The sequence below is a fragment of the Liolophura sinensis genome, chromosome 9 (assembly GCF_032854445.1).
Source record: "Liolophura sinensis isolate JHLJ2023 chromosome 9, CUHK_Ljap_v2, whole genome shotgun sequence".
Taxonomy (NCBI): domain Eukaryota; kingdom Metazoa; phylum Mollusca; class Polyplacophora; order Chitonida; family Chitonidae; genus Liolophura; species Liolophura sinensis.
In genome coordinates, this window is record NC_088303.1 from 8,372,187 (window position 1) to 8,395,106 (window position 22,920).

At 38.3% G+C, this 22,920-nt stretch overlaps 2 protein-coding genes across 3 annotated transcripts in view; one reads left to right on the forward strand and one right to left on the reverse strand.

Annotated features, from left to right (window-relative positions):
• Positions 1 to 347: 347 nt before the first annotated feature.
• On the reverse strand, positions 348 to 9,505 carry LOC135475858 (CBY1-interacting BAR domain-containing protein 1-A-like). The gene is made up of 9 exons (XM_064755803.1): positions 9,401 to 9,505; positions 7,186 to 7,301; positions 6,314 to 6,438; positions 5,829 to 5,897; positions 4,973 to 5,074; positions 3,805 to 3,909; positions 2,969 to 3,082; positions 2,097 to 2,252; positions 348 to 788 (listed from the first exon to the last, which is right to left on the reverse strand). Exons 1-9 carry the CDS (start codon positions 9,430 to 9,432, stop codon positions 699 to 701), a joined length of 909 nt encoding a protein of 302 aa, XP_064611873.1. The 5' UTR covers positions 9,433 to 9,505; the 3' UTR covers positions 348 to 698.
• Positions 9,506 to 10,798: 1,293 nt separating this feature from the next.
• Positions 10,799 to 22,920, forward strand: part of LOC135474759 (uncharacterized) — a 56,639-nt gene continuing 44,517 nt past the window's right edge. Inside the window, exon 1 of one of the 2 annotated variants that reach the window (XM_064754347.1) lies at positions 10,799 to 10,890. The gene's annotated coding sequence lies outside the window, so the exon portion shown is untranslated. Of the gene's footprint in view, positions 10,891 to 17,413; positions 17,482 to 22,920 lie in introns of those variants that run through there. The other variant, XM_064754348.1, reaches the window with a different exon arrangement.

The following is a 22,920-nucleotide window of genomic DNA, read 5'->3' on the forward strand; positions in this document are numbered from 1 at the left end:
ACACCTGACATAAAATCCCAGGTATGACGAGTTAGTTTTGTTGATAAAAACAATAACGGGGCAGCTTATCTTCACTGGAGCACAATTGTGAATGCATTTTTACATCACATTCCAAACAACTAACAAGGCAGTTTCAATATTTCACCTTCAAAACAATTATGATTTCCCATTTTGATAGAAAAACTACATAGTTAAGTGCTGATAGGGGTAATTTAATGAGTACATATATACCAAAGTTAAATAAACAATATTTCAAGCAGCAATTTTTGTACAATCATCGATAACCATCGACATCTTCAAGATATATTAATATCTAATATATATTGTTGTTGTAATATTAATATATTAATATTGGTAGTGTCAGTACAAACAAAGCTAACTGAATTTTAAATTCAATTTCATTTTAACATTTTGCAGACATTAGCATCTTGGAACAAACTAATAGGTAAGTTTCACATGCAAAATGGCATATGATGGAAATTATTATCCACAAAATATTCTACATCACAGTTACTGAATGTTATATATGTTAAATTAAATAATCATCTAAAAAAAGTCTATATGCCAAAATCTATGAAGTTCTTTTATAAACTCTCATCATTGATCATTAACAGAGGACACCATTGCTGAATATAAACTCATGGTACATGAAGCTGATGATGACTGAGTATAATGAAGGACTTGAATGTCATTGTGGATCATCGCCTGTATTCATAGCCATCATCATCATCATCTGACAAGTCATCATCATCATCGTCATCATCAATGCCATCTGTGCTGTACATCCCCTGGAAAGCCATTGTTATAAGTACAGAATTAGAACACATGTGTATGGTTACATCGTGTGAACATTTGTCATACCATGGCTATTTAATACAATTTCTTCTGATTACAAAATAATAGGGCCCAGTTGTTCAAAAGGTGTATTAGCTAAAACTGGTATTAAGTCATATTTTATGTTTAAAATCTGGGCCAAACCCAGCAGCCCCCAATGTCTCTTGCTTTCATCCACATACTCTACGCTTGGTATTACTTCACTTAAAAATCTGAATTGTCAGGTTTTGGACATGGGGGAAAATAAAAAGCAGGGCCAAATTTTAAAAACTGAAAAGTTTATCAAGTTTTTTGGCCTGATAATAACTTTAATTTAGGCAGAGATTTTTTTTTACCAATTCAATACATTTTTATTATGTTTAATTACACTGCTCAGTTATTTATTTATCTGACCAGTATTCAAGACTACACATAAGAATACTTCAATTATACAGCTATATTCCTCTCAGGTGAGAAGAATCAACCAGAGCCCATGGAAAACCTATGACAATCAGGTTGCTGTCAGGCCTTCACACTTACAACTGAAGACGAAGCCAGTATGAGTTGGAATTGAACTCACAGAGACTGCATTGGAGAGAGGCTCCTGAGTCATTCTGATGCACTAGCACTATTTACACTATTTAAGAATTCTTGAAAAATAACCTCAAGCAAGTTCTACTATGAAAAGGTTTTAATTTCAAATCAGATTAAATATAACTGATATCAAATTTGTACATTTCCATGTTTACTGCAAAATGAATACAAGCTGTCAGAGAAAAACCTATGATGTTGTGCTTTCATTCAAACTCTCATTCCAGCATAAATACCTTACTCAATGCCATATATGCTTGATTCATCGTCACATAGTTATGTATTATTATTACGCCACATCAGAAAAAACATTAGTGCGGAAAATGCCGAAATATTTGTTTTAAAGGAATTTGTAACACAAATCTGGACGACACATGGTTTTAACACCGTTCTATAGGGGTATTCTTCATATAATTTTAATATTTATACCACCTAGTTTCTCTTGGAATTAAAGTAGAATTTGACTAACCCTAGAAACATGTCTACCATATTCAGTTTGAGGAGGGAGAAAGCTTAACTGTGAACGCTTGTAAATGTGGTAAACACACAACAGTACCGGTATTTATGGTTTTACTGAACTGTTATTTTGTAGTATCATGCAGGTGTGCTATTCCAGGATGTAACCATTTACACATAGTAATACCCAGTAATACATGTACACCAAACTGGCACCTCATGTCTGTCTGACTTACACTGGAGGTAAGGGTCTGTTCCCTGGCTGTGCTGGTAAGGGTATTCCCTGGGCGTTGGTTAACATTGCTGGACACGCCCGGCTGATTTGACATCTCGCCCTGGCGGGGCAAGATGGAAGGAACGCCACGGAATTCACGCAATGAGTTCTTGAACTCCTGGGAATTAAGGCAAAACCATAGATATTAATCTACATACATGTACCTGCATATAGTGAGAATGGGGAAGAAGTTTGAGAAAGCATTGCATACATGTACATGCATATATAGTGAGCATAGGGAAGACGTTTGAGAAATAATTGCATATATGTATTATTCAGATAGTGATACAGTGTACATGTTGCTAGAGGACTGACCAAACATTTAGGAACTTACTAATTTTACACCAGTATCCATCTAACCAACTTGCTGACACTATAAATACAGCCTCAACTTTAACGGACAAAATCACAGTGACAGCTAGAGATCACCAAACTAAACTATACTGGTGTTGAAACTTTATTTACTTCAATGGTGATCCTTGCAACACCATGCTTAATACAAGTTTTCCATGTATACAATGGCTGTCACGGTTTATGAGCACATGTAAGCACAATCATGACAATTAAATATTGAGTGTAAACTAATGCCCTTTCTCAGATAAATAAGAAATCTGCTAACTGTAATCTACAGACAAACCTTTGCTGGCTGGATTTGAGCTGCAGTAAAATCTCAATGGCCAGGACCTCATCAGTCAAAACTTTAATTAGCCAACTTAAAATTCCTTTAGCCTGGACAAAACCAGATTCTGCTCTTGAATTGCCCAAGGATAGTTCTCCTACCAGCCTATAACAATAATTTTAGCTTTAACTATTACTGGTAATAATAAAACTCACCGTTAAATCTTCATCCTCATCTATAGCTTCTAGATTCTGGGAACACTTGGTGAGATACTCCAATGCCTTACTGTGGAAGGACATCTCTATTTTAACATAATCACTCAGAACTTTCTGAAATAGAAAAGTACATTTGTAAGGCATGTATCAACTGACTGGCATTTCAATGCTGCATTCAAGAATATATAACTTATACTGCTAAGAAAACTCCTATGCACAAAAATACACCAGCCCCCTTTAGCAATTAAATAATTCATGAATTTTTTCCACATTTGATGCACAGGTTTTCAACAAGTGAAAGGTGTATTTGACCTGCAACAAACTTTATGTCATATCTCTTGTATGGCCCAGTGAGTAATGCTGACATCTCATTGTCACCAAAGCCCTAAAAGAAGAGGAGGCCAGGGCTTCCAGCAAATTCCCTGTCCCAGGCATGGACTGAGCCAAGGCCTTGCGAATGTGACGATTCAAAGACAAGGCTCTTTACCATGAAGCCCCAATCAGCCCACAGTATGTATTTCGGCCACTTCTTAGAAGCACCAGACATAACAATACTTCGCTAAAGAGATTAGAAATAACACAATAAGAATCAATAATAATACAATGTACATACATAAACTTACCAGAATGGTAATACAAATATTTGTACACAGGAGATTTTCCATTAATATACATGGCATTTTTTAAAAGCATTGTATACATAAAAGTATTTAAACATTTCTGTTAATACAGGACAAAGTCTTTGTAACAAGAAATGATGGTATAGAATAGTGTAATAAATGTAATAGATTTTCCATACTGTTTCAAGCAACTCATGATTCTGTACTTGGACTCACTTTCAAATCAGTGATCTTGTTCTTCTCAAATCTGTTCATGCTATCTTCCAGTTCTTTACTTGACCTGCTGGCATCTTCACTGGCATGCTGTAAAGCATTTTCAGCCTGTAACATCAGATCAAGAACTTTCAAATATACAACTAACACATTTAACACACACATATCATGTAACTTTTCTTTGCTTCAAAATCAAATCTACACTCAGCTCTACAGGACCATATATATAGAAAAAATATAAAGGTTTTGATGCAAAACATCAAGAGTGAAATTGTGATCTTGAATAAAGAAATTATAGAAAAAGCACCTTAAAACGATACTTTCTGAGAGCTTTAAGTTTTGAAGGGAAATCTGAGTTGAAACTAAGCTTATTATATTTAAACCATCATATTTTGTTCTATGTACTTGTTAGTTTTAATACAGCTTGCTTATTTTGGGGACTGAAAACATCAAAGATAAAATAAGACAAAGCTTGGTGATTAAAAGGGAAGAATGAACATTTTTAGAAAAATGCTGGACGTTTAAAACAGAGCCCATGAATTTAGAGATGTTAAATTGTTATACGACACTGAAAGCAAAATGGAACATTAGCTCACACAAACATGTAAATGTGTTTCAGTCTGTAGTCTTAATAAAACACTTTTTCTTACGCATTACATCCTGCAATGTATCTTAATCTAAAAACTGCTCAGCTATAGTCATGCAACAAAACTACATTTCAGTGGTGTCACAATTCTCCATTCAGAAGGATCTCATTTTTAAAGGTCTAATGAACAAAAGAGACAAAAAATAACAGAGAACAAAGAAAAAGATACTAAATCACACAACTGGAGGTGATGTAGAAGTTTTTCACGTCTTCACAATACCAAACTGTACCTGAGACTGGACCAGGGTCAAGGCATTAAACAAACACAGTCACGCACAAAGAGAAAATAAATACTTTTTACACAACAAGTAAATATAAATTAAGCCAGGCAAAACATTTGACTTCTGATTAATTTCAACCTTGATAGCGAGAAGCATGCACATCCACACAAAGCTGTTTTGTGTTTCATGTTTTATATGGGCAAATATGGACTGACAATGAGATGCTCTGCCACATAAAATAATGGGGAGATTAACTGCAGCACACAAAGCATGCAAATGGAAAAGCTGATGGATTGAAGGATACAATTAGGTTGGGGTTTCCGGTGTTCTTTTCCTTGGCTGTCTGTAGACTCTTCTGCTGCTTCATTTCCTTCTTTCTTGAAGCAATAGCTCTTTTTAAATCCGCCTTTGAGGGAAGCAAAAAAAAAAGTTATAACCACACAGGCAGCTAAGAAAGCACTTGGATGCTATGAAGAACATCTACAAATGTTAGTACAGTACACGTAAAGTCATAAAATTAACAATACTTTTTAACACTTTGATACTTAATTTGACAGAAAATAAGTTATTTTACCACAGCTTGAATGTGCGCATTGAATTCTTCACACATGAAATATTAATCAATAAACCTTGAACACACACCACAGACCAGAAAAAGGTTTTTAAAACTCTGATGAAATCCTTTCTTGTAAAATATTTAATGCAACACAGAATGTATGTCCCAAAATGTGGTTGACTAACACTGTGCTCAATGGTAATTAGCCTTTAAAACCTACAACATTATACAAGTATAAGTCACAAGGATTGGTCCTGAGTATGTGAAGTGGTCAACAGAAAATTATTTGATTCATTCATTGATTGGACTGTACGATAGCTAACATTCCAGACATATGATGGCTGTAAAATGTTAATAGGTGAAAACAGAAAAAAAAACACATGCGTGTAAAATTTAATTCGGCCTATACAATTAAGGCCGCAGGGATTGAAAACCATTTTCAGGTCAAGGGCTTGTGGGTTTGGTGACAATAAAGGTTCCAAAACTTCTATCAGAAAAAAAATTTTGTGAACACCTACAAATTAACAACCTAATCTATTTCCAAAGGATTCACAGAAAAAAAAAATTCAAAACAGTGACAGAGAGTATCAAGAAACATACCAACCTTAAGTTTCTTGAATACGTTCCCATAATTACTCAGTGGCTTGACGACTTTTGCTTCCAGTCTTTCCACCTACAACAATACATTTTGCTGAAGTGTTGCTGAGAGAGGTGAACGTTCATACTGAATCATTCACATATGCATGGTAGAAATGAGTAGTAGGATAAACAAAGAGAAATTAGATGAACTTTATTGCTCAATTTGTGTTGATAAAAAAGAGAAATGGGTAATGACGAATGACAATGCTCTTCCAGGTCAGATACATGGGCACTGTCACATGGATTTTCAAAACCAATGGAAAGGGAGGCAATTACCTCACATAGTGTCATTTAAAAACTTGAAACATGCAATTCAAACCATCCTAAATAAATAAAATAATTAACTTTCAGCCTTATTTGTGGCTTCACCCACTCCTCCAAATAGCTCAACCCATCCCCACCAAAACCCTTTGCCTAGATGTAAACTTTAAGAAAACTTTTACAACTCACCTGAGCTTGTCTGTAATCCTGTACTGTGCCATAATTGCCAGCAAATTCTACCAAACATTTGCGAGTGGAGTGATTTATGCTCTCATTGTCAGCGTAGCTCAAGACATGTGTGGTCAGGATATCAGCTGTCAAAAGAAAGAGGTTTTACATTTCGCCACACTTTAAGCTGCAATTAAGACTTAGCTTATTGCTTATTTACGGAATATGGCTACAGTTGTATAAGTGAAATATTCTTGAGTGTGGCTTAAAATACCAATCAAATATATACATAATTAAATATTTGCAGAATATATAGGTTGTTTCCCTTTGCAAGGATCTGGGACTAATATCTGTCAATAATTAGTCCCAGCAAGGATATACCTCCATTTACAGCAGGTATCTGTACTTTAAATACATATTAAGGCATAAGTACCATATGGAATACATTGCTGCAACGAAGTAATACATGTATTCAGCAAATACAGAATAATGTGGACAATTGCCTAGAATCCTAAAATGAAGTTTAAATGATACAAATTGAGATCATGTAGATTGAATCCAAACTACAGCACACATGTTACATATAAATACCTTCTGCGTTTATTTTCTGCACTTACTGCATGTACTACCCACCCACTATAATGATAAATGACAACTAAATAGCACAGCAGTCCAGAATATTGTGCCATTATTGCAAACATATCATGTTTACAAAGAGGGAATAATATGTTATTTATTATCGGTTATTTTTTCAAGCACCTGTATTGCATTTTACATTAATATACATATATATATGGATTGCTTAAAAAGCAACCCAGGCTTCAACAAAATAGGTTTCCTTCACTTTCTGACAGAAATTATAATCTTTCTTTAACAATGAGATCAAAACTTACATTTATCTCTTAATCGAGCATTCTTCCTTGTGATTGACCCAAATGTTTGACACAGGAAACCAAAGTACTTCTCCACTTGATTAATCCTATCCTGGACAAACTTGGCCTGCCTTTCACTGCAAGAAGAGAAACAACATTTTTTTTCAGTCCTTAATTAAAGCTTTTTTCCAAAAAAGGAAATTCCATAAACTTTTATGGAATGGCCTTACATATTGAAATACAAAAAAAAGCCTGTCAGCTTTCTTCTTGGGGCATAAAAAAAGTCTTTAAACTAGTTTTCCTAACGTCCCAACGGTAAATCCAGAAATTAGATATGTTGCTATAGTGACATAACATAGATGGTTTATTAGAAATATAAAATATGTCTCAAAAGTGATTTTTTTTTTCTTATTTTCTGTTTGGCATCTTTTTGCCCCTTAAACCATATTCTTTGTTTGTGGGTACAGTGGTTTTTGCACTGGGTAGGAAGGGTTATATACCCCAAACAAACTTCTTAATTCATGCCAATCTGATCAAAGAGCAAGATCAAAAACCCTCACAACATTCATCATTAAAGCTGTAATCACAAACTCAGGTGCATCTTGGCAACAATAGTGGTTTTAAAACACATCCACAAAAGGCTCGAATGACATGATCACCAATGATGGGAAAAAAAGCATTGTGGATGTGTCAAGAAACAAAGTGATGTGTCATGAAACAAAGAATTGTGGACCGTACATTGTCTGTTCAGGTAAACTAGTGGGCGATATTTTGTTCCCAGTTAGCTACAATGGTGAAGTGGGGAAATATGATTAGAGGGTGGGTCTTAGTAATCCTGCTTGACATAAAGCACAGTTTTGCTTACAGCCAGGCAGAACGGAAATGAGAGGGGGAACTTCCAGTTTTGAGCTCAGTTACATTAGCGATGGTACATATATTAGTTCTGTATCCATCAGTGCAGTTGTGGCTAAAAAATTGCATGCGTCCACACACAAAAAACCTAACCTACAACTCAGTTATCGGTTTCAATTAAAATAAAGGCATCCTCACTGTTTCAGCTGTAATTTTTTAACTCAACCATTTACACTTTGAAACTTTGCTGACCATGAAGATCATTGGACAAGAAAAATTTTGCAACATAAATGAAGAGTTTATCTCACATGACAACAGAAATAAAAAATTATCAACAGGCCTATACTCTGGGACTAATACAACAGGTATGTCCCAGATCTGTTAGATTAGTCCCAGCTGTAGTGAACACACAGATAGCTCTGTTTAAGCTCCTGGCCATGCAGCTCCTAAGAACAGTTAAATCCACATGAACCAATCTTTGAATGAATGTCTACACAATGCTACTAATATTTAAATACAGCAACAGTTCCAAAACCATTTTCTAAGGACATGCCATCTTGGTTTGTGATTTCGTGGCACTATAAGTTTACAATGTTTATGGAAGTCAAACTTATGCACAGAGCATACCCCAGGTCATGCCAGCCAGTTTTCTAGCCAGGCAATGCTTTTAGAACATTAAAACGCAACACTTGTTTTCATACGAGCCGAGTTGGGTACAGGACCACAATATTAAATAAGCCTGTTTTCTCAGAATACTGTTATTGTTTTGAGGATGACGAAGAATGATATGGGCGTCAGGACGACACCTTCTGTACTTTTGTTATTTGGTGGTGGGAGCTTTTTTCAGTGTGTAAATATTGGCAGATAATCATCCAAGGCTTGTTTCAAGTACAATTTTACAGCTAGCTGTTGGTGCTGAAGACATGAATTCAGATGTGTGACCACAATTAACAGGTATGCTGAAAATTTTATAATTATGTAGTCACCTGAGCTAAACTGCACATTTATGACGCTCAAATTTTGAGATAATGATCTTAATGAAAAGCAAATTTCAGAAGCCTGACTGGGTTGACACAAATGACAGATGAAACCGTGAGAGTGTCTTATTTTTGGAAGACCTTGACGAGTAGTTTGCTGGGTCCTTAATAGTTAAATGCGTCTAAACAAACAAACAAATGTTTTAGCCTAAAATGGAACAACAAGCAACTGTTATGACGTAATAATATATAACTGAAGCAGTGCACATTGCCGGTTTTCTAATTTCCCAGAGAATAACCCACAGATCAGTTAAACAAGCTCTGAAGCAGAATGCCCCGACCAGGCACGCAACCTTCGCTTTCCAAGTTAAATCACCAAACCGCGAAAAACCACATAAGCAACAAACCTTCCATTAACCGTCGTACTACTTCGATTCATCTCCCACCTATTAGTCGATCTAAATCGGATAAAATGATGCTGAACTTGAACGAAAGCTATTTGTGCGGGCAAATTTTGACAAGTCTGAATTTGAGCGTCCTGACGACAGCATATACATTTTTACCCTAAACGTTAGAGAGCTCACAACAGTTACGCCCCTTCTGTTTAGCACCTGAAAAACACCTGCTGCGGTGTAAATGAATATACCTGTACCACTGTCTAATAAAGTGAAACCTACTAATTGACGAATCCCTCAAATTAACACTGTGCGGGAAAATTTGCTTACGTGATTGTCATTGATTAACTGTAACCACTCCCACTCTTCAAGATCGAGAAGTACCTATTGCTTCAGTTCAGGCCTGCGATAGATTGAATCCATGCAGTGAAACAGACACGCATGTAGGCCTATGTAGTCTAGACCTGCACTTTTAAAAACTCCAACCTCTACATTCTGGGGAAATCTGGTTCATATTACATGAATATCTGTGTGATAAATTACATGACATTGTAGCACAACGTAGGCCCTACCGATATCAGTTTTCATGTTTTACTGAACACAAGTAAAAAATAACTACTCGGTACTGGTGCTTGTACTAATAAACAAAGGTCAGACATAATAATGAATTCTGCACGCCTGCTGAAGATCGAGGTGAATATATACTTGTGTAGTGATAAAACTTCATTCACTCATTCAGATTTAATTAACCTTTGGCGTTGGTTTTGCTTGTAAAAGTAATAACAATTATGACTATTACCGGTACTGGTACTTATTATTTTGACTTTAGACTGAATTAGTTCGATGTGGTGTCTAAACAGGCCCACTTCAATGGTTCCACAAATCAGTTTTGCATGGTTAAAATATACCTGTGGAAAAACTGAAAGTAACCACAAATATTCAGTGACGTTATTTGTCAATCTCTGTTTCGGCCATTATGTTCGTACCATCATCAGGAAATACGTCCATGTACAGTAAAGAATACATATAGGCTTACATAGGCCTGCTAGCATTTCAAACCTGCTGAGCTACATCAGATGTAAGCCTATCTATTCTTCACTGTTACTGATGATAGAACAAACATAACGGCCGAAGTATAATATGACTTCTATTTTTTTGTGTATCAATGGAATATGTTTCTCTCTCCCGTTGTTTTTTCTTCTTTTTTTTTCCACTCTTTTTTCTTCTCTGTCTGCATAAAAATTTTTTGAAAGTAACTGATATTGTGGCAGGCGGGTGCACAGTTGTCAGCGCACCCTACTTTAAACCAGAGAATTTAATTCTGCTCAGGGTTATCTATTTTCTTCCGCCAGAAAAGGCAAACCTACAGTTTTCATAGGCACCGGTCACGTGGTCCGGATGGCGCGGAGTCTCGGCCGCTTTACTTTCGGTTTGTCAAGAAGCCAAGAAAAATGCATCCAGTGGTATTGAAATGTAACATCGGAAGCTATACTTACTTTGAGGTTTGTTGAAAATGTTGTAGCTCTTACTAACATGTTATTTGTGTCTTAACTGTCTTTTGAGATGAATAGTTCATCAGTGAATATATCATGCTGTGGTCACGGTATCTGCACACTTAATAATAGGAGATGCTGTTAGATCTGTGAACATTTACTTGGAGTATCCTATTCATATGTGGTATTTTTCAGTAATCAACCCATTAAAATAACTGTCAGAACACTCTAGTTCAATGAAATTAAAAGTAAAGGTAGATTTTCAACCTCCCTCAACATTTAGCCGCAGCTGTGAGCTTTACCTCACTAGCAACGAAATACCTCCCCCTCCCCCACGTAAACACGTCACTGGTGACCATGTTGTCACTTACACTAATCAACTTCCCTTCACGGCACATGTTGCACCAACAGCAAAAGTGACAAGGTACACATCTATCATCACACTGAATTTGGCGATTCGTGGATTGTGAGGATGACAACATGGTGACCAGTGACCTGTTCAGGTGAGCGAGTGGGTGGTATTTCGTTGCTAGTGAGGTACAGCTGCGATGTGAGGAAGATATGATTAGATGACAAGCTTCCTTGTGGAGCACAGTTTTAATTACGCCTGACCTAACCTGAACGTTGCGGGGACGAACTTCAAGCTTTGAACTGGTAGCATTTGTAAGGATGGTACATACCTTAGTTCAGTAACCGTTGGCGCAGTTGCGGCTACCTCAGCATTTATTTATTGATCAAATAAAAACTCTGCATTCCTCAGTGGGGGTCTCTGTGGCTCAGTTGGTTAGCACACTAATGCAGGAACCCAGGAGCCTCTCACCAATGGGGACGCTGTGAGTTCAAGTCCAGCTCTGACCATACATGGGAAAGTCCGACAGCAAGCTGCGGGTGGTTGTGGGTTTCCCCTAGCCCAGTTTCCACCCACCATAAAGCTGGGCGCTGTCGTATAAGTGAAATATTCTTGAGTACGGTGTAAAACACTGATCAGATAAATAAATAAATCATTCCTCAAGGCAAAGTACTTGAGGAGCATAGTGAGCTTTTTAAACCACACGCCAGTGTCTGTACAAATTAATAGTTAACCTTTAAATTTTAAAGTTATGCAATTAAATTTAGTTGGTTACAATTGGTTACACTTGGTTAGTGTGCCATATCGATACTAGTGGTACAAACAATGCCAAACTTATGTATTCCGTCTCAAGCAATTGCTTTCTGTACAAACATGCACATCATTGCATAGACTTGAGTTCAAGCATTAATGTTGGCCAGCTCCACCTACCTTGACACCTTCGCTCACACTAGAGGCTAGAGCTAAACAATGTTTTATTTGATTGTCTTTGAGTAGTGCCAGAGTTCTACCAACTTACACCTCAGGGAGTTTTCTCATGTCTCCTGCAAAAGTACACACCAACACAAATGTGCACGCTACAGTTTCGGCGGCTTCACCTTCATTCCTTAGGAGATTGTTGGACGCAAAGATCATCCCCCCATGTTAAAATGAAACCAACCTCTAATGGCAGCCGCATCCTGTATCCTGAGACGGCATTGTTTACACTCACCATGGCCATCTTGATGAATATGTTTCGTTTCATAAGGGGCGACAGTCTTTGAGGCAATCTTCTAAGATATGAAATTGTAGCGTGCATGTTTGTGTTGGTCTTAGTGCCTGAGATGCGATTTCTTGATGCACATATATCGTGGTTAGGTTCCTTATATAGAAACAAGGTCACAGCTCCACTTGAACAGGTCAACCTTTCCTGTACATGCTGAAAAGGAATCTCTTGCTCAGTTTACTTTCTGAAAATTTTTCTCCTCAGTTCAAATAAGTAAGATATGCATTTAAAGTTGGATCACAGATGTGTTCTTGTTGGGATCTTTTCTTCGAGTCAAGCTGTTGATACAAACTCACGAAATATTTGAGTGTGTGCAATGATATTTGTTGAAAAATGTGTTGTAAGAAGATAAAAATCTGAAAAGGTTGTGGAAGATTACATGATGTGCAAAAATCCGGTTCACCATGTTACATCTTGAGATGTTCAGTGGTATAAACTATAATATTGTCAAAAAGCAGGGAGGGATGTGCTAGATGGGCACATGGCAGGATTATGCTCTGACATAAGTTGTACTTGATATGCAGAAGACATACAAAGAGATCAGCACATTTACTTAATGTTTTATGTCTTAGCACATAGTTCTGTCACAAATTACTGAATGTTTTATATATGTTGTGTACATTGGCTTTCTGATTGGCGTAGTGGATAGAGCTTCTACCTAGTAAACAATAGATCAGGAGTTCAATCCTGAATTGAGTCAGACCTTCACATTGCACAAAACTCTGCACAGGAGGAATAGGCTGAGTACCGATCAGACTGGTGTTGGTATAATGTGACTGGGTGCCTTGCCTGGTGTCTTCGGCATTGCAATTCGGGATTCCAATGAGGCATAGTTATAACTATGTCAGCATCGGGCACAACTTGCTAAAAGGACGCTCTAGTTGCGGAGTGAGGTAACTCTCATTTTAAGCAGTGCGGTTGCAAGAGTTTCCTGTGAAACAGTTCCAAATTTGCGAAATTTACAGGAAGGAACATTTACAGCTGATCACACTGTTGTTAAATCTTCCATAACATAAATTGATGTCAAGCGAATGTTTCTACAAATTAATAACCTGTTCTTAGATCGGCCTAACCATAAATAGTTCATTGCAATCATACAAATTCACACAAAAAAAATTTTCAGGGTCAACCCCACTGCGACAGCCATTTTGATATGGTTTTCTTAATGGGATACCAGGAGAAATCCGAAGGGCTGTATTACATCGTTTCAGTGATGCTGGACATTCCACTGCAGGGTCAGCTGTGTGACGTCACAGTGTGTAGAACAAATATATCACAGATGAAACCGCAGGATGCAACATGTTTTGCATCACGCAAACAGAAGAAATGTGACGTGCAAGCGCTAATTCACACTAGCGCTACCTTTTGTGAGAGGAAAATCTGCCGATGATGGTCATGACATCAAGATTGGTCTTATTAAGGCAGCAGAATGGAGGCAGGCTCAATAACTGCTATGGTATATGCTTCAAAATTATTGTGATTATTTTTCCTGATTACCATGGATTGTTTTGCTTCGTCAATCTCACAACAGGTTAGTTACTTTCAGACAACACACAGCTGACGTCGATTTTATGCTAGGGAAGTGTTAGTGCATGTGTAAACAGCAGTAAATGTTTGCTACCATAAGTCGGCAAATTCGGGGCTGTCTCACACGGTAACTCTTCTGTAGCAGCTCAAGGCTGGCATCTAGGCCATTTTACAAAATCGCCTCTGATTTGCTTAAAACTTGCCAAATAACTGTGTAGTCATGATACAAGATAAACCTGATCAACATGAATTATTTACAATACCAAGGTATCTAACGCTATCTTGGATTTTTCAGTATTTTTCAGGATTTGTATCTTAACAAATGTGTGCAAGATGGTTCAGAATAGAAATATATCTATTGAGAAGAGAACTTCAATGAATATTTTGTTTGGTGTGTTAACAAAAAATTTGATTCTGTCTGGATTTTTTCAGTTTAATTCATTGAGATATTTTAGAAAATTTATAAAGTATTGGTTTTAAAATTTCTATAGTTGTTATCCCCTTGATTGTTCTCATTATCAAATGATTATTTCATGATGTTGAAACATTTCTCAAATAGTGTGCAAAAGCTGAAGGTATAATTATTTTGGATTCTGCTCGGCCAAATTGTAAGAAAATAGACACGTATTTCAGTTCATTGTGAAAATGAAATAGGACTTTTTCCCCCTGAATGATACACGTTAATCATACATGATACACGTTACATGGTTAAACTGCTGCTGATACGTGTGCCCAACTTATTTATGTGTTCATTGTATAAAATCACTATGTTCCATCCACTAGAAACAAATGAGCAAACTCATTTAATATGGCATACTGCACATGTGTAGCCTAAATATACAATGTCATAACCTCTAGGTTGTTGTTGTTTCAATGAAATGACATCACTGCCACCACTAGACAAGCTTGACCTTTGGAGTCCATGACACGCAGGTAGGCTTGTTTAGGCTTAGCCTCAGCACGTGTGCCTTCCTGCAAAACTATTTAAACAGCAGTCATCAATAAAATTGTTTTAAGGTTTTGGTCAGAATAATGTTGTACATACTCTAGATAAAGAGAATGCATGTGAATAAAATATTATCAGAGACAAAGGTTGAGATTGATTGTTTGTGTTTTCTGACATCACTTCCTGCCTCATCACCGTGACCCCATTGACCTCGGCGTTGTTCAAGATTTCTGTACAAAATTTGTTATTGGTAGCAGTGATGTAAAGCAAAAGGTAAAGAGCAACACATGAACTGTAAGGAGTATGGTGACATAGACCCACATATTATTCCTGGTACTGTTGTGCCAAACTGATGGTGGACTGGAAAGTGCCATCATTACAGAATTAAGATTTACTTATAATTTAGCAAGGGAGACCTTTATTTTTCTCATTTAATAATTCAGTTTTTAGACTCGGACTCGACCTTGCAGTGTCATGGCAACAGTGGGGATTCCCCAAAGCTATACACAGGCGACACCCGGTGACCAGGCCAGGCTCCGCTTCCTTTGAGCTGCTGGAGTTGAAATGGGAGCTAATCCACTCTGCAACTACAAGGATACTTTGTTGTGATATGACCAAAATAATGTTGAAAGCATGCAACATTAAACCGCAGTCAAACAAACAAACATATTGGCTGTTTGATAAGAATTGGTTTTAGCATTTCATTGCTGATGATTCATGTGTAAAATAAACCAAGATATGGTAGATTGCAAATTTGAGACCCAAATATAAATGACAGTATGAGCCTTGTTTACTATATGTAGTTAATGTTAGAATTTTCAGATCACTTTTTCCTGAGATGTGCCCTTGTTGTCCAGAGTTCTCATCTAGTATTGACTGATGAAGCGTAGATGGACCTTGTTACGTTTTCTTCCACGGGTGCTTTCATCTGTCCTTCAGGGTTTTACTCAATGCATAATATGCACATTGCTGTGATAGGGGGATTAGATGCTATCCGTGACGGGGGTGGTGTCGGTGTCCAGTTCAGTTAAAGTTTTTGGCCAGTCATCTAGCGATTTGCATATCCAAGACCAAGGAAGTCTTACCTCATAGCCCAACATTTTGCTCAGCTATTCACAGGGTTGCATTTGCCTCCCATAGCATATGGATAGCCAAATGAAATTCACGATTTGCCTATCATAGACCTCTGTTTGTGCTAAATTTGTGCACTTACTTCTTACAGTGTCTTTTACCACCGCAGTGAAATGAACTGTAATATTTCTGCCAGTCATCAGTCCTTTCTAGACAGACTTTGTGATTTGTACCTTGATAGGTGCTATATTGCATAACTCACAGTTCTCGAGTTTTGGTCATCTTAAAGGGAAACAGAATTGATTCTGATTGGCTGATGTGAGAGATATAGGCAAGCCCAGGCTTTGCTTAGGCTAAGCTTTATTTTAGGTACACTACATTTATGGTGCGTGGCCACTGAGTTTAACCCAGGGAATCCTATCTTCACTGTGAGCCAATCAGCATTGACAGTCATCTCTGATTGTCTGATGTATTAAAGGGACAGGCAAGTCTAGGCTGTGCTAGATTTTAGGTATGGCATGTCTATTTCAGCGTGACCAAATGAACACAGGAAATTATACCTCCACCGTCAGTGAATGTCGATTCCGTTTACCTTTTAAACTACAAAAACTTTTATGTATGTATGTTCAAGGTGGTGTCATCAGCCATTCTGGGGGGATTCTGGTTAGTGTACTAGCCTCTCACCATTCTGTGTGCTATCGCTGTGCATCCAGCTAATGATGGTGGCTCCCTCAGCAGCCAGCAACCTGCGATTGGTTGTCATGCTGATGATGCAGTCCCTCTCATGGAGCATCACTTTTCGCAAGGTGACAGCTCTGGATACCCAGAAGTAAATCGAGTTCTTACTGACCAGGAAAAATGCACAACAAACTAATGTGATCCTGCAGCAGGTCAGGTGCTCAGCCGCTACTCTCTGTTTGGGTGTCTCTAGAAGGGAGAATGGCTACATTAGCAGTGCCTGCCTCAAACCCCTTTTTGTTCATCAGAAACCAACCATATGTGTCTGGCTTAAGTTTGTATTAAAAATAAAAATATGCTAAAAATATCTTCTCAGGTGGAGCATGACTCATACGTGTGACGTTGCAGATAGAGTTACATTCTGGAGTGATTGCATGGAGACAGCACTTCATGAACCATGTGTCACCGTGTCTTTGTGAGCGAACTACTTTCATTTTCACTTCTCAGAACTCACCTCTGCATGTATGTGTTTAGACAGGTGTTGCTGTAATTGTATTTTTGGTTAATGGTCTGGATGCCTTTATAGGTCAGTTCTTCTGGCTATGCAGGATAGTTCAGGAATACTACACCATATATGCATAGCAGCACACTGTGACGTGCATGTCAAAGCCAGAGAGACCGGACATGAGTATGTAACTGGCCTGTTACTTTTTATCTGCAAACTGAGATATGTTGGTACAGGAAAATTTTGTGCTTCTGTTGGAGGTAAGTGCAGTATGAATTAGTAATCTGTCTGTTTCACAAAGTGTACGTTGCCTTACATGCTCTTATCCTCCATGGCGACCATTACTGTAGGTATTACTTTGCCATATTAGTTACATTAATGTAGCTCTATGTGGGCTTTTTGAAATGGGCCCCAGTCTACTATGTCTCTGTGCACATTTAGTGACCTTCATGTACCCATTCTGCATAATTATGTGAATCTGATAACAGGTGGGGATGATGCTGGCACATTGTCAGTTGTCAAATCCAGTTTCAGATTGCTCATCATATAACCTTCAATCTTGGAAATATTAAAAAAAAGTGATAAAATAAATTTATTTGATATCTAATGGAATGTACCTACAGCTGTGTATGTGAAAAATAGGACCAGAGTTTCCAGCCTAAATTTCTTTCTTAGCAAGGAATGCATGTTTGCCTATAGATTTTATTTCTGATGATATAAATACATATAATAATGTTCTATTGACATCTAAGAAATTCCTGTGGCTATGAGCATGTACAAATACATGTATAAGAAAGAACAGAGACTGGTTGTCTTTCACTTAGAGAGTTTCGACAGGGTGCACTTCGGCAGTCTGTGTTTATGCCAGCCCTTGAAAAGTTCTGTACACAAATCCGGCCTGTGAATTCAGCAGCATCTAGCTCTGGAGTTGTGACATACGACTAAATCATTTCAAGAGAGTTAGCACAAATCAGCAAAAGATTCTATGTTTACTGCTTATGCATATGTGTAGCTGTAAAAACTAGGCTACTTTCCACTTGCTCTCTCATTTCCCAGAAACTGGAGTGTTGTATGTACTGTATTGGTATAAATGTTTGTCTCATACATCTAAGAAAGTGACAGGCTTCTTTTGATAAGAGTTTACAACCATCATACATGTACAAGGTAGGCTTATTTGTAACCAACCAGTTTTGTATCATGTGTACATGTAGCTGGAAAGGTGAGTGCAAAATGTTATCAGTGGTTCAAAAAGGCCTTATTAGCATACAGTTTAGTGAAGGTGTCTGCCAGGTACATGTACATAGCATACAGTTTAGTGAAGGTGTCAGCCAGGGACGTGTACCTAGCATACAGTTTAATGAAGGTGGCCGCCTGGTACATGTACATAGTGTACAGTTAATTGGAAGTGTCTGTCAAGTACGTGTACATAGCATACAGTTTAGTGAAGGTGTCAGCCAGGTACGTATACCTAGCATACAGTTTAATGAAGGTGTCAACCAGGTACATATACATAGTGTACAGTTAATTGGAGGTGTCTGCCAAGTACTTGTACATAGCATACAGTTTAGTGAAGGTGTCAGGCAGGGACGTGTACCTAGCATACAGTTTAATGAAGGTGTCAACCAGGTACATATACATAGTGTACAGTTAGCTGGAGGTGTCTGGCAAGTACTTGTACATAGCATACAGTTTAGTAAAGGTGGCCGCCTGGTACATGTACATAGCATACAGTTTAGTGAAGGTTCCAGCCAGGTACATGTACATAGTGTACAGTTAATTGGAGGTGTCTGCCAAGTATGTGTACATAGCGTACAGTTTAGTGAAGGTGTCAGCCAGGGACGTGTACCTAGCATACAGTTTAATGAAGGTGTCAACCAGGTACATATACATAGTGTACAGTTAGCTGGAGGTGTCTGCCAAGTACTTGTACATAGCATACAGTTTAGTAAAGGTGGCCACCTGGTACATGTACATAGCACACAGTTTAGTGAAGGTGTCAACCAGGTACATGTACATAGTGTACAGTTAATTGGAGGTGTCTGCCAAGTACTTGTACACAGCATACAGTTTAGTGAAGGTGGCCGCCTGGTACATGTACATAGTGTACAGTTAATTGGAGGTGTCTGCCAAGTACGTGTACATAGCATACAGTTTAATGAAGGTGTCAGCCAGGTACGTGTACCTAGCATACAGTTTAGTGAAGGTGTCAGCCAGGTACATATACATAGTGTACAGTTAATTAGAGGTGTCTGCCAAGTACGTGTACATAGCATACAGTTTAATGAAGGTGTCAACCAGGTACATGTAAATAGTGTACAGTTAATTGGAGGTGTCTGCCAAGTACTTGTACACAGCATACAGTTTAGTGAAGGTGGCCGCCTGGTACATGTACATAGCATACAGTTAATTGGAGGTGTCTACCAAGTACGTGTACATAGCATACAGTTTAATGAAGGTGTCAGCCAGGTACGTGTACCTAGCATACAGTTTAGTGAAGGTGTCAGCCAGGTACATATACATAGTGTACAGTTAATTGGAGGTGTCTGCCAAGTACGTGTACATAGCATACAGTTTAATGAAGGTGTCAACCAGGTACATGTAAATAGTGTACAGTTAATTGGAGGTGTCTGCCAAGTACTTGTACACAGCATACAGTTTAGTGAAGGTGGCCGCCTGGTACATGTACATAGTGTACAGTTAATTGGAGGTGTCTGCCAAGTACTTGTACACAGCATACAGTTTAGTGAAGGTGGCCGCCTGGTACATGTACATAGTGTACAGTTAATTGGAGGTGTCTGCCAAGTACGTGTACATAGCATACAGTTTAGTGAAGGTGGCCGCCTGGTACATGTACATAACATACAGTTTAGTGAAGGTGTCAGCCAGGTACATGTACGTAGTGTACAGTTAATTAGAGGTGTCTGCCAAGTACGCGTACATAGCATACAGTTTAGTGAAGGTGGCCACCTGGTACATGTACATAGCATACAGTTTAGTGAAGGTGGCAGCCAGGTACGTGTACCCAGCATACAGTTTAGTGAAGGTGGCCGCCTGGTAGATGTACATAGTGTACAGTTAATTGGAGGTGTCTGCCAAGTACGTGTACATAGCATACAGTTTAATGAAGGTGTCAACCAGGTACATGTAAATAGTGTACAGTTAATTGGAGGTGTCTGCCAAGTACTTGTACACAGCATACAGTTTAGTGAAGGTGGCCGCCTGGTACATGTACATAGTGTACAGTTAATTGGAGGTGTCTACCAAGTACATATACATAGCATACAGTTTAGTGAAGGTGGCCGCCTGGTACATGTACATAACATACAGTTTAGTGAAGGTGTCAGCCAGGTACATGTACGTAGTGTACAGTTAATTAGAGGTGTCTGCCAAGTACGTGTACATAGCATACAGTTTAGTGAAGGTGGCCGCCTGGTACATGTACATAGCATACAGTTTAGTGAAGGTGGCAGCCAGGTACGTGTACCCAGCATACAGTTTAGTGAAGGTGGCCGCCTGGTACATGTACGTAGTGTACAGTTAATTGGAGGTGTCCGCCAAGTACGTGTACATAGCATACAGTTTAGTGAAGGTGGCCGCCTGGTACATGTACATAGCATACAGTTTAGTGAAGGTGTCAACCAAGTACATGTACATAGTGTACAGTTAATTGGAGGTGTCTGCCAAGAACGTGTACATAGCATACAGTTTAATGAAGGTGTCAGCCAGGTACTTGTACCTAGCATACAGTTTAGTGAAGGTGTCAGCCAGGTACATATACATAGTGTACAGTTAATTGGAGGTGTCTGCCAAGTACGTGTACATAGCATACAGTTTAGTGAAGGTGTCAACCAGTTACATGTACATAGCATACAGTTTAGTGAAGGTGTCAGCCAGCAACTGTAAACACTCAAGCGCACATATTCATACATAATACACTTGTATATGTACAGGGAAACCTGTAGAAAGACTGGTTTCAGTTTTAGTATATATATCCTCCGTGGTTAACCCTGATGTATAAATATTGTATTTATCGACCAATTCTCATTGGGGGGAGTGGGGTGCATGATGTGCCATAAATAGGCTAAACGCGTACACATTCTGGCCAACTATCACAAAGCATTTCCTGTCTTCCCTATTAATATCTCTTCCCAGATAATATAAACAGATATTAATATTATCTGTTCATTTGCCAGAAAGGACAGTATTACTGGGGTAATGATTGCCGGTGGAGTACTGTAATCTGTATCTCTGAGAATGTGTAGTATATTGTAGTACTGACCCCTAATAATGTATACATAGACATGTATATAACAGGTCTTTATGAATGGCTATGTACAGGTGTAATGTTATGAAATCTTTACTTGAGCCATCATTAAATATATGTGTGTTGGGTGTAACCCAACCAACCCTGTCTAAAGGGTCCAACGCTGAAGATTTTATTGGGATACTGATAGAAGATTATTTTATTCATAATTCTCTCCAGTTTAATTTCTTTAAACTTTGTGTCTTTTTCATTAGCCGGAATGAAAAAAAAGAAAAGAATTCTCTATCAACTGACCCTGTTTTTTTTTCCTGTAATAGGATCATGTTGCACCCAACAAAATTTTTTAAAGGATGGCCTTGCTAACTTCCTGTTAGGTCTGTTGGTTAAATGTTTGTTGTGAGATTCTCTTGAAAATGAAGAGCTGCTCTTGTGGCACTTCCGAGTGGTTTGTAGTAGGCTGTTACACACACAGGCCAACGTGTTTGTTAGCTGTGACTAAAATATTAATAAGCTATAAAACAAACTATAGGAATGGTGATACAGTATCCAGTGATAACGGATAAACTTACTTCAGCTCGTGACAGTAACCCAGCTCAGATAACATTCAGGGAACAGTTAACTGTTCATCAGACTGTTAGTAAAAGGTAACTTGATTGGTCACATTGAGAATGGCTTGGACATCCATCTGAGTGTAAACTTCCATCAGGCTGTCAGTGGCCTGTTAATACAAGGTCACCTGTTGATCTTGACAAAGGTTTGGACATCCATCTGAGTGTTAACCTCCATCAGACTTGTCAGTGGCCTGTTAATACAGGGTGACCTGTTGACCTTGACAAAGGTTTGGACATCCATCTGAGTGTGAACTTCCATCAGACTGTCTGTGGCCTGTTAATACAAGGTCACCTGTTGATCTTGACAAAGGTTTGGACATCCATCTGAGTGTTAACCTCCATCAGACTTGTCAGTGGCCTGTTAATACAGGGTGACCTGTTGACCTTGACAAAGGTTTGGACATCCATCTGAGTGTAAACTTCCATCAGACTGTCAGTGGCCTGTTAATACAGGGTGACCTGTTGACCTTGACAAAGGTTTGGACATCCATCTGAGTGTAAACTTCCATCAGACTGTCAGTGGCCTGTTAATACAGGGTGACCTGTTGACCTTGACAAAGGTTTGGACATCCATCTGAGTGTGAACTTTACAGAAACTGTCTGTGGCCTGTTAATGCATGGTGAGTTGGAAAGGCTTGGACGTTCATCTGAGTGTAAACTTTACAGCAGAGTGTCTGTGGCCTGTTAATGCATGGTGACTTGGTGATATTAAGAAAGGCTTGGACATTTATGTAAGTGTTAACTTTACAGCAGATTGTCATTGGCCTGCTAATACAGGTTGACTAGGTGATGCTGAGAAGTATGTGTCTGTCAGTAGGTCAGTC

Excerpts from the sequence above, each read along its gene's own strand:
- LOC135475858 (XM_064755803.1), bottom strand. The coding sequence starts at position 9,432 with ATGAATCGAAGTAGTACGACGGTTAATGGAAG. Across the intron at positions 7,302-9,400 it reads AGTACGACGGTTAATGGAAG|TGAAAGGCAGGCCAAGTTTG; the intron begins GTTTGTTGCTTA and ends CTCTTCTTGCAG. Across the intron at positions 3,083-3,804 it reads ACAAGATCACTGATTTGAAA|AAAGTTCTGAGTGATTATGT; the intron begins GTGAGTCCAAGT and ends TTTCTATTTCAG.